The sequence below is a fragment of the Abramis brama genome (genome assembly GCF_963993115.1).
Source record: "Abramis brama genome assembly, chromosome: 24".
Classification (NCBI taxonomy): Eukaryota; Metazoa; Chordata; class Actinopteri; order Cypriniformes; family Leuciscidae; genus Abramis; species Abramis brama.
In genome coordinates this window covers 3,101,643-3,113,749 of record NC_139986.1, presented here as the reverse complement: position 1 = coordinate 3,113,749, position 12,107 = coordinate 3,101,643, and the positions used below count along the sequence as shown (strand labels likewise).

At 37.7% G+C, this 12,107-nt stretch overlaps 1 protein-coding gene across 5 annotated transcripts in view; it reads left to right on the top strand.

The window, feature by feature from the left end:
• Window positions 1-12,107, top strand: part of rreb1a (ras responsive element binding protein 1a) — a 54,278-nt gene that overhangs the window by 29,937 nt on the left and 12,234 nt on the right. For 4 of the 5 annotated variants that reach the window (XM_084102228.1, XM_084102229.1, XM_084102227.1 and 1 more), the window contains 4 exons: window positions 1,408-1,524; window positions 1,668-1,897; window positions 7,896-7,985; window positions 9,136-9,299. In XM_084102228.1, coding sequence (XP_083958354.1) covers window positions 1,408-1,524; window positions 1,668-1,897; window positions 7,896-7,985; window positions 9,136-9,299 — 601 coding nt within the window. Of the gene's footprint in view, window positions 1-1,407; window positions 1,525-1,667; window positions 1,898-7,708; window positions 7,986-9,135; window positions 9,300-12,107 lie in introns of all 5 variants that reach the window. The other variant, XM_084102230.1, reaches the window with a different exon arrangement.

Here is a 12,107-nt window from a genome sequence, read left to right as displayed (position 1 = left end):
TCTTTCCACAGCTCTCCCTCCTTAATTTTACCACTTTAGCAAACTCTTTAGTCATCATTAGCACACTTGTTGAATCATAACCAGCATGTTTTAGGCCAAAGTACATTTAGCATCTCTCATCATCCCCACAGGAATGAACCCCTCATGACCTCCCCATCTTAGAAGTACCGCTTAACCCCACCCCCCCACCCCCTGCTCATCCAGATTAGCATCTACAGCCATCTGCCAGGCCAACACCCACCAAAGCAGAGATATGCCTGTGTGGTCGTGTGTAGTTGTCCGAAAATTGGGTGAAACCAGTCATAGTTTCATAGGCCACGCCCTATTCAGTTTGCCTATGATGTTGCAAGTTGCTTAACCCAATCAGATCAGTTTTTTCTTAAACTTGGCTAGGAAAGTAATAAGTTGTGCATATTTCACAAAGATTTTGGATGGTGTCGACATGTAGCGTCATTGCGCTCGGGCGGGCCGAGTTCGAGTCCTGACTTGTGGACCTTTCCCAATCCCGTCCCCCGTCTTTCTCCCACCTCGCTTCCGGTCAACTCTCTACTGTTCTGTCACAATAAAAGGCAAAAATCACCCAAAAAAACTATATATATATATATATATATATATATATATATATATATATATATATTTAAAAAAAAAAAAAAAAAATTGGATGTCAAGCATGGGAAATTCAGTGAAGATACGGGCCCGTTCACAAAAAAAACAAACATGAAGCGAGAGCCATGGAATAGAAAAACGCAAGATCTTGAGATGCCCAAGCATCTCTTATTTCTTATTTTAACCTAACCTATTAGGTTAAAATGTAACCTGTTTTTAGAACGCTGTCATGTGAGTCTCTGCTAAAAGATGTGAACTGCAAGAGCAATGGTTGTTCAACTAGTGCATGTTCACATAGAAAAACAATGAAAAAGTAGCAAAGTGGAATGCAATAACGTGTTCTTTTGTGAAAGTGTGGACGTAGAATACAGAATGAAACTTCAGACTTCAGTTTATGACATTAGACTTTATGTATGACGACTCTTACGCTCTTGTGCTCATGAGCCGGGCAGACACACCACCACTCAGACAGGTGCTGGAGCCATAAAGCACCAAGAGAATGTGTGTACTGTGCCTCATCTAGAGAACACACATGTTCTGCTGACTGGGAAAGTGCCCTGTGTAGTGTACAGCTCAACAGTTTTCCATTCTCAAACCGTTTCTCTCTTGAGTTAGATGCGTTAGACAAGGAAGCTGTTCTCTAACTAGCTATTTTCTGCTCATGAAGTTAGAATATTTTTATCATTTGTGATTTTATGAAACTTATTGCAAGACTATTTGAATATAAGCGTGACTTCCAGTGCACTCAGAGCAGCCTTGGCTTATCTGCATCCGTTTTTTCTTTTCTTTTTTTCTCCATAGTTATGGAAAATTCAAAGGAGGAGACGAGAACAGAATCCGCAATTTGCACCCAAACTGCAGAAAAGGTGGAGCAAAGCGATGATGTCCAGAGCCCCGCCCCCACAGAAACACACACAGGTATAAATCTATTTACGTATCTATCGTTGTATCTATCGTTCTATCTATCTACCTACCTATCTATCTACCTGTCTATCATGCTATCTATCGTTCTATCCTTCTGTCTGTCTGCCATTAATGCAAAGAAATTAAAACATCCACAGAGGGTTCTGCCAGTGTAGAGGAGGAAGGAAATGAATGGGAGAATGGACAGAATAGAGCAGATGGAGAGATGCATGTAGCCGATGGAGTGGACTTGTCTCCCATTAACTCCATGATGAGCACTGTGATGAAAGCACCTCAACTTAACGACGTAGTAGACTCCGCCCACACCACGCCCAATAAGGTGCCAGTCAAAAGCCCCAGCACCAACCGCAGTGGAAGAAAGATCCAGGTAAGAGGTTATGAAGAGTAAGGGCGAAGGTCTCATACATATACGCTAAATCAAATAGAATCAGAAAACAGGAAGTGTTATGTATATGTGGATTTACATCCAATTTATATATATGTACGGTAAAAATAGAAGGAAAGCAATGAATTACGTTTCTATATTTTTATAAATGTTTCTTAGTATTTTGTGCAACAGATGCAGTGTTGATGTCGGAAACAAGAACTGTTTGGGGCTCTAAAACAGAAGATGTATTTATGATCCAAACTCAACCCTGAATTTCTAACACTGATTCATAATCTCAAAAAAACAAACAAAAACTCATGCTGACTCAGTCCCCCAAATTAACCAATCAGACGAGCCGTGGCAATGTCCTTGGCTGCATTCCAATAGAGCTCCGGACGTCACGTGACCTATTCTGTTTACACCGCCATTTTGGCAGTAAAGAGGCCGTACGAGACGAGCGTGAACGGATGACGGCAGCATGAGTTTTAAGGCAACAGAGTTCACTGCGCACTTTAATTAAAAAGATATAGACCTGTACATAGCAAAACTTAATAGATTAAACATAACAGATCCCTGTAATGCCCCCGGGGTGCTTTTCATGTGTATTAATAAAGGAAGTAACTTATAACGTTAGCTTTCCTGAACTGCAGTATCCTGATATAACGTTATATAACTAACGTTACTTCATTAACTTTCCCTCGTCCTATTCCGGAGACTCTTTAAAGGCCTACAAAAGCCTGGAAGGGTACAAATGGATGCAATCAAACTTTATCAATATTCAATTTTGGAGTATACCAGCTTAAACCTGCTCTGTCGTCATTGGAAAGGCAAGTCAACTGTGTCGTTATCGACGCTAGCTGTCCTTGTTTGTTGGTAGCAAGGATAGCAATATCACTGTGAGAACAGTAGACTCAGTATGAAATCTTAATCATTTAATCCCAATTTTTTCCCAGACATGAAAATATCCGAATGATGTGTCATTAGTTGCCCATTGAAATATATATATTTTTTTAAATGTTTATGGACAGTGTGTGAAAATTTGTGTTTATGTCCAATCATAAACCGGTGGGATAATGTATCTGGTGTATATATATATATATATAACTGATATTAGTTTACACATTATCCCACCGGTCACAATTGTGACTGAACATAAAACACATTTTTTCACACACTTTCCATAAGCATTTAAAATGCTTTCCTCCACCTGTTCTGGAATCCAGGCGCACAGCAGCTGTCCACCATGTTGAAATAGTAATTGTTTTGAATTATTATTCGACCCGACCGCTATCGATAACGCAAAAGCCGCTCTGGCGCTCTCCTGGTTGACTGCCAAAATGGCGGAGTTTAGATTGCATGACGTCAGCCTCCGGAGCTCTATTAGCATACTTCTACTATACAAACGTTTGTACTTTGCTGCTGATGAGAAAGTTGATTTTAGGTTAATCATACATTCAAACACTTCACTGTCATTCTTGCACATTTGACATACTATTTTTAATTTACTATAATGGATAATGGAACACACTAATCCTAATAATACAGCACTAAATAATGAATAGCTGGTGCATATACAGTCAAACCAAGATTTATTCAGACACCTTCAACAATTCTCACATTAATCACAGTTTATTCGCTATAATTTAGAAAATGGTAATTAAAATAAGACAAAAAACTCCGAGTTATCAAATCAGTTGATATTTCTCTGGTTTTGTCCATCCTTCTGTTAGACTGTCTCACAAATGAATCAGGTTGAATCTGTCAGCTGTTAACTTTAACTACACAATTAGATAATACCAGTTTAATACCAGTTTATAAAGCACTGCTTAATTTTGTTCAGTCAGACACAAGCAAAACATGGTCAGGTCCAAGTGTCTGAATCATTTTTGGTCTCAATTTTTTTTACTGGAATTGTTGGGTATAATATGTCACAGTTTACTTTATTTTACTTTCCTTACTTACATAAATTAACTATAGTGTCCTGCACCCACTAGTAAAAAAAATATCAAAAATGATATCTGGTGTCTGGTGTTTGGTTTGACTGTAGTTATACATGTGTTTTTGTGGTTAGAAAGTGGTACAGGTGGGAAGGACTTTATGGATGCAGCATCCTGTTTTTAAATGAGAAGTGACAAATGGTCTTCTGGCATCTCAATCCACCTTTTGTCCACACGGCTGCATCACATGGCTCCCATTACAGCATGCAATCCATCCCTTAACACTCCTGTGTGGGGCAACAGGTGTCACTTTTAACCCCTTAACACCCCTGAGGAAATCTGGGGGAAGTTTAGTCTCTGATGTTTTGGATCCAAACCACCCTTCCCCCATTAGAGAGTTCCTTCCCCATTTGAAAAACTGACCAATCAGAGTGTTGCTCTTTTGGCAGATTTACATAGTCTGCATTCGGCAAATTTTGTCTGGAGGGCAATAGCTATAAAATCTCATAGACTTGCTATAAAGGCTGTTAGTCATATCTAGAGACCAGAATATAAATCTGAGGGTGGGATCTTTTAGCCTGTTCACCTGGAGAGGCTGTAGCCTAGTTCTCAGGCCTCTTTCACTCCTTTTGAGGAAAAGTAAAGAAGCTTACAGTGAGTTGTGTAATTTACTGGATTAACTGAGCATAAAGAGACTCGCCAAAGTACAGCACAAACAGGCTCAGACAAAACCGGTAAAAAAAGGTTGCTAACAGGTGTTAGTTCAGGTGCACCTTATGAATTGTAATCAAGGAAAATGAATTGCATCCACTTTTTGAATCAAACTGTGATAATCTTTGGAAGTCTACGCTTTGAAGAATTTTTTTAATATATATATATATATATATATATATGAAGAGTTCAGATGCAAAAGCCTCTAAGTGCCATCTGAAGTTTTCTTCTAGAATTATCATTTTTGTAAAGTTTGTATATTTAAGTTAAGTAATTTCACTTAAATGACAATTAATAGGTAATTTGCATTGCCATTTAAGTGAAATTATTGAACTTAAATATACGAGCTTGATAAAAATTATCATTCTAGAAGAAAATTTCAGATGGCACTTAGAGGCTTTTTTGCATATATATATATATTAGTAAAGAGTAATTTATTCCTGATCAAAGCTGAATTTTCAGCATCATTACTCCAGTCTTCAGTGTCACATGATCCTTCAGAAATCATTCTAACATGCTGATTTGATGCTCAAGAAACATGATTATTATCAATGTTGAAAACAGTTGTGCTGCTTCATATTTTTGTGGAAACCGCAATGCATGTTTTGAATAGAAAGTTAAAAAGAAAAGTATTTATTCAAAATATAAATCTTATAATCTATATGTAACTTGTGATCAATTTAATGTGTCCTTGCTGAAATTGTTTACATTCCTTTCAAAGACAATTCTTAATGATTCCAGACTTTTTGTCGGCAGTGTAATAAGTGTAAATATAGTGCAATAACACATTGTATGACCTATGAACTTTAAGCAGACCAGTATGCATGAATTATAGCGATTAAATGAATGACACTTCCTTGTATAACGAAACTATTACTCCCAATTAAGGTCAAAAAAGAAAACATTGTCTGTGAATGACACTTCCCCTCATAACATGCTGAATGGTAAACACGGTCGGCTTTAACAATCGTCTCTCGCTGGTCCTGAACTGAAGCCAAGAGTGTCATAGAAGGAAAACTAGCTCTACGCCAACGTGCCATCAGAGGAAAAGGAAGTGCTCGTTTCTTCCTAGAGATGTTTTTGAAGATTCCAGTCTAGTTGAACCGCTTTGTGTGTTTGTAGATCACATGGGCGTCTATTTAGAGCTGAATAAGTGATGACTCATGCGCCTTCCCTGTTTTTATATATATTATGAGATATCTACGCACTTATTTTATGACATCATATCATAAGTATATAGGGCATTCTGTCATGTGACGGCATCAGATCTGTTAGTACAGGAACTGGGCTCGCTGAATGGGACGGTGCAGTTATGTTCAAGGGTTAGTTCACACCAAAAAAAAAAAATTCTGTCAGTAATTACTCTCCCTCATGTAGTTTCAACTCTTCATGTTCTTCTGTGTTCCTCTGAGTGAGTTCATGTAGTGTAACAGTGCAGCGCTTCTGGGTTGTATGTCAGATCGTAGGCTCACTATTGGTCGATGCTGGTCATGTGTGTGATGCTGGCCAATAGTGAGCCTCCATTCTGACGTACAACCCAGAAGCGCTGCACTGTTACACTACATGAACTCACTCAGAGAAACACAGAAGAACATCAAGAGTTGAATAAAGTCGTTATTTTTGTTTGTTTTTGCGCACAAAAAGTATTCTCGTCGCTTGATAAACTTAAGGTTGAGCCACTGTAGTCACATGGACTATTTTAATGATGTCTTTACTAACTTTTCTGGGATGGCAGATCTCGATTACCTAGAAGCCTATGGAGGAGTGAGACAGCTCTCAGATTTCATCAAAAATATCTTAATTTGTGTTCTGAAGATGAACGAAAGTCTTACAGGGTTTGGAACAACATGAGGGCTCTCTAATTATCATTTTTGGGTGAACTAACCCTTTCAGTTAATGATCTGTTGTACGGTCGACAACAGCAGAAGGAAAGGAGCATGTGTGGTGTCAGATTACAGATTTCCACTGAAGGTGAAAGAAGAAGCAGTTCTCACTCCCTCAAGATGCTTTCATGAAATGCACAAACTCCCACATCAAAAATACAGATGATCTTCTGATTCACGATTGTGGTCCATATTCAAAAGGCTTGAGCACTTAAAGGTGTAACCGTATTGTGGTGGTATATTAGTAATAGTACAGTGTCTGCTCGGCGGTTGTGCTGCAGGGACTGATGTGGCTCCTGGGGCAAGTGTTTATTTAACAGAGTGAATTTAGCTCAGTATCTCACACATACAACAAGTTCTGACAAGACATTCAAGGTCAGAAGACAAGGCCTCAGTCCCTGCCTCCTGCATATGTGTTTTTACCCACGCTCTTTTAACGATGGCATTTGGGGTTTATCATTGAATGCAAAATTTTTTATTGTTTGTCATTGAATGATAAGATTTATAAATTTTTCTAATATATATGTTTCGTGGCTTTTAGCTTTGAGGTTAATCTACTCTACACTGTTAAAAATAAAGCTCTTTATTGGCATTGATGGTTCAGTGAAGAACCTTTAACATCCATGGAAACTTTTTATTGCAGAAAAATGTGTATAGTGGAAAAAGGTTCTTAGATCATTAAAATGTTCTTCGCACTAAACTAAAAAAAAATATTCTTTTAAGAATTGATCACTTAAAGGTTCTTTGAGGAACCAAAAATAAACAAACAAACAAAAAAACATTTTGGAACCTTTATTTTGAAGAATTTACAGTTAAAAAGTTTATTTTTTATAAAGAAATTAACATTTTTATACAGAAAAGCCACATTAAAGTAATCCAAAGTGACAGTAAATACATAAAAAGACTTCTTTTGAACTATTCATCAAAGAATACTGCAAAATATATCATGGTTTCGACAAAAATATGAAGCAGCACAACTGTTTTCAGCATATTAGAATGAGTTTTTTTGAAGGATCATGTGACACCGAAGACTGGAGTAAATTCAGCTTTGCCATCACAGGAATATATTAAGTTTTAAAATATTTTATATTATTTAAATTGTAATGTTTCACTGTTTTTGATCAAATAAATGCAGCCTTGGTGAGCATAAGTTATTTCAAAAACATCACAAAAATCGTACTATCCCCAGATTTTTGAGTGTTACTGTATGTAATCGTGTTCTCAGAAAACGTTGACAAACCTTTAGCAGATACACTCTTGAAATATTTGTTTTTAAACAGACTCTGGTGTGCATCCGAGTCCTGAAAACAGCTTTCGTGCCAGCCAGACATCAGATTTGCGTCCGCACCAAATCTCTGCTGTGAAATTGCCTTAAAACACCGTTTGTCACATAATATAACACAATGCTGCATGTATACTATGGAGATCTATAACTCAGACATTTTGCCTTGTATATATTTGTTACAGGAAGCCAAAGATGACAGCGGGTTACTTGTCTGTCCGCTGTGTGATAAAGGCTTTCAGACCCAACACCAGCTCACCATGCACATCCGCCAGGTAACATGCACACCTAATTCATTTGTTCAATATACTGTTGCATACCTGTTGATTTCTTAAAGTGATGGTTCGGAGTAAAATCAACCTAGGGTCCTTTGCACCATGACCTCGAGCCAAACACCCCCCAGAAGCCTTTTTTCCCTTGGTTGAACATTATTAAAGTTAGAGCTTATTTAGAGATATCAGCCGGATGGCTTAGTGCAGGCGCTAATGGATCCAAGGTTGTATCTCGTAAATTACTCCACTAATAATGCCCAGAATGGCACCAAACTTCTACAGTAGTACAGATAGGTTCTATACTCATAAAACGAGGCATTGGAAAGTTTGTAAGTACATCAGGAGTTTATTTAAATAACACTTGCCTGATGGCTAATGCTACCGCTAACCCGGACGTCGACGTCACTTCAGTGAGTTGAGAAAAGCCTGTAAAAGTCCTGCAGAAAGCGATGCATAAGGATGTAGTGTAACGACAAATTATTATTTTTTCCAAAGTGTTGGCAAATTAGTGTTAACTAATAATTGTTGCAAACTGGTACTACCAACAAAATATTAGTGCATTCCTGGAGCTGGGCGTCGTTACACTACATCCTTATGCATCGCTTTCTGTCAGGACTTTTGCATGCTTTTCCCAAATCCCTGAAGTGACGTCGACATCCGGGTTAGCGGTAGCATGAGCCGTCAGGCAAGTGTTATTTAAATAAACTCCTGATGTACTTACAAACTTTCCACTGCCTCGTTTTATGAGTATAGAACCTATTTGTACTACTGTAGAAGTTTGGTGCCATTCTGGGCATTATTAGTGGAGTAATTTACGAGATACAGCCTTGGATCCATTAGCGCCTGCACTAAGCCATCCGGCGGATATCTCTAAATAAGCTCTAACTTTAATAATGTTCAACCAAGGGAAAAAAGGCTTCTGGGGGGTGTTTGGCTCGAGGTCATGGTGCAAAGGACCCTAGGTTGATTTACTCCGAACCATCCCTTTAAAGTCTGTATGCAAGTCAGCAAAGATGGAATAAAGACAAGTACCATTTGTCCAAGTATTTTCAGAATATGCTTCGTTAGACAACCTGGGAGAGTTAGTCAAGACAATATATTGAAGAACTTGGCCTATAGTGTTAGTTAGCTGACCCAAATTTCCTTTTTCCAGCACAACACCGATAGTGGGAATGCGGACCACTCTTGCAGTATCTGCGGGAAGTCTCTGAGCTCGGCTAGCTCTCTGGATCGTCACATGCTAGTGCACAGTGGAGAGAGACCCTACAAATGTAGTGTGTGCCATCAGACTTTCACTACCAATGGCAACATGCACAGGTGAGTCTTGGTTTTCAAACTAAATTATTTACATTTTGCTGTCAGGAGCCAAGATGTGTCCCTAAGGTTGAAGATTTTGAATGGCATGCCAGAATTGATCTTGTTTTAACAGGAGATTGCATTGCTCAAAGACGACATGAAACGGCACACATTTAATGTAATGAATTTCTGAGGAATATTGAAGATTCAGTGGGAAATAATGTAGGATTGGGACTTTACATCGGGAAGTAATTAGATTTCGTTAGGGTGTGAAGATTTTTTGGCTGTAATACTATTGGTTAATTTCTTTTCTTCGTCTTATGGTTATGTCAGTAAATTCTTTTGAGAGTTGATTGTTTTTGTTATTTTTATACACTAAACTTTTTAAAGCTTTTTTAAAATGTAATTCATACTGATGAATTGTGCATTTACTGAGAAAGTTAATTTTGATTTCATGCTGACTTTCAGCTAATAGTGTAATAATCCATTTATTATTTTGACAGGTTTTAGTTTATAATTTCATACACAGTCACACACCTTTGTGAACAGTTGATTATTCAAATTCAGTGTGTCTTAAATGCATTTGTAGATAGCTATGAGTAAGATGTGTCACTGTATACGTGTGTGATTTAAGAGAAGGGAGATGTGCAGGAGTAGCACGGCCATCCGCCCTAATGTGTCGTCATACCTTCTGCTTAAATACTCAACAATGAGCTGTAATCCCAAGCTTAGCATGAACTTTGTGTCTTAGTGGATTTAATATGTTTGTGAACAAGCAAAATAAGTCATATGCAGTTATTTTATTCCTTAATTGCTTTCATGCTGACCCAAATTTAAAACAAGGAGACCCAAGTGGTAACTAGATATTTACATGAAGAAATGTGAGTTGTGCAAACACAGCACCATGAGATAGGGTGTTCTGGGTGGTTACCAGGGTGTTGCTAAGATTGCTAATGCGTTCCAAGTGATTGCTAGTGTATTGCTATGCAGCATCTAGTGTGTTCTAGGATTGCTAAGGTGTTTTAAGTGGTTGCTAGTGCATTGCTATACATCTGCAAGAGTGTTTTGGTATGTTCAAGCATGGTAAGATGCAAAAGAGAACTCAATGCAGTTCTGGCATGCTGTCTGTGAAGCGCATTTTGAGTGTGTGTGCACAGAGCGCCGATGCGAGTTCTCATCTTATTGCGCTTGAATGCAGACCAGGTGAGCGGAACCCAGATAGCATGATCTAGAGCTGCCCGATTAATCGTTAAAAGATCGCGAACTCGATTCAAACACCCATGCGATCTTATTCTTAAATGACAACGATTCGCATGTGTTTATTAAACCTTTGACAAAATCATACCGGAACATTCAGATCTGTGTTGGCGATCAGGTACGAAACAGCTTTACAAACAGTCTTTTCAACCACACAGTATCATTACTTCCATGTTACAAATATTCATGTTGTCACAGAAGAAATTGGATAAAAGTTTAGCCTATATTTCGGATATAAACACTGATGTCTACGGAAGCGATCGAAATGGAGTAAATCACCTTTTGAAAGTAGCATAGCCCTTCGAATAGCGATAATATCGATTGCATCGTTACGCCACCAAAATGTATTTGTCAAAAAATGCTGATTCATCCAGTAATGAAACAAGTGTAGTATTTATAAGCGAGTCATTGAATCATTAATTTAAACTAGGGCTGCATTAATCAAAATGAAACGGCACTGGATTTGGTAAAGGCTGCGTGTTTTTTTTTTTTTTTTTATGCACAGCTTGTCAGTGAAGCACAGCTCTGTGATCAGTAGTAAATTCTGCTCCATCTGAAAGCCAGAAGGCGCTCTTAAGCAGAAACCCTGCAGAAGTACGATAACGCACGTCATTCCAGGAAATCCCTTTCTGAATAAACAGAAGTTTGAAACACTTTTAATAATTAAACACTAATAAAAAAACTTGTTCTTAAAACGAGTAAAAACGAGTTCTTTACGCCTTCTTGGGTATTTTCATGATTATAAAGTATATTTATACTTCAATGTTAATCGACATAGCCTTTATCACTGTATAGCATACAATGAAATAATATGTTGTGTGCCAACTGATGCTCAACTGTCGTTATGAAGTGAGTTTGGAGTAAAACAAATGTTATTAAATGTTGTCTTTTGTTGGACAAGAGGTTCATAAATGCTTCTCATGTTTAGAAAGATATTTGATGCATGTTGCTTTTTCAATTGCATGTTATAAGCGACTCAAATTCGCAGTGCTTTCAGATGGAGCCGCATTTGCTACTGATTACAGAGCCGTGCTTCACTAACAAGCTGCACATAATAAATAATCGCAACCTTCGCGATTTCATAATTGCAATAAACCAAATCAGTTTAATCGCGATTTCATGTTAATTCGTTTAATCGTGCAGCTCTATTTCTAACCAATTTTTTTATTTATTATTATTAATTTTTAAATAGACTGCAGCAATTAACATTTGTCAGAACCTCTAGTAAATTACTTTTTTTAAGTTGCCTGTTCAGAATCGTTGGAGGATCATGATGTGTTTTGAAATAAAAAAATCTTGATCCTCAGTTTATATAGAATCGTGCAGCTCTAATGTGTCCGTGTACTGTAACGCTAGGCATGCTGTGTTAATTACATTAAAATATTAAACACGGAAATTACCTAAATTATTTTTGACAGCCCTAATGATTTGAGAAGTTGAATTTCTCAAGTATATATGCTGTTTTTTGTTTTGTTTTGTTTTTTAGAGAAGTGAAAGCTTGTTGGTTGATTACATCCTTTAGGCCTCACCCTGCCTTTGCCTGGCACTGCGTTGAAGAGTTGCCCAGAGGAT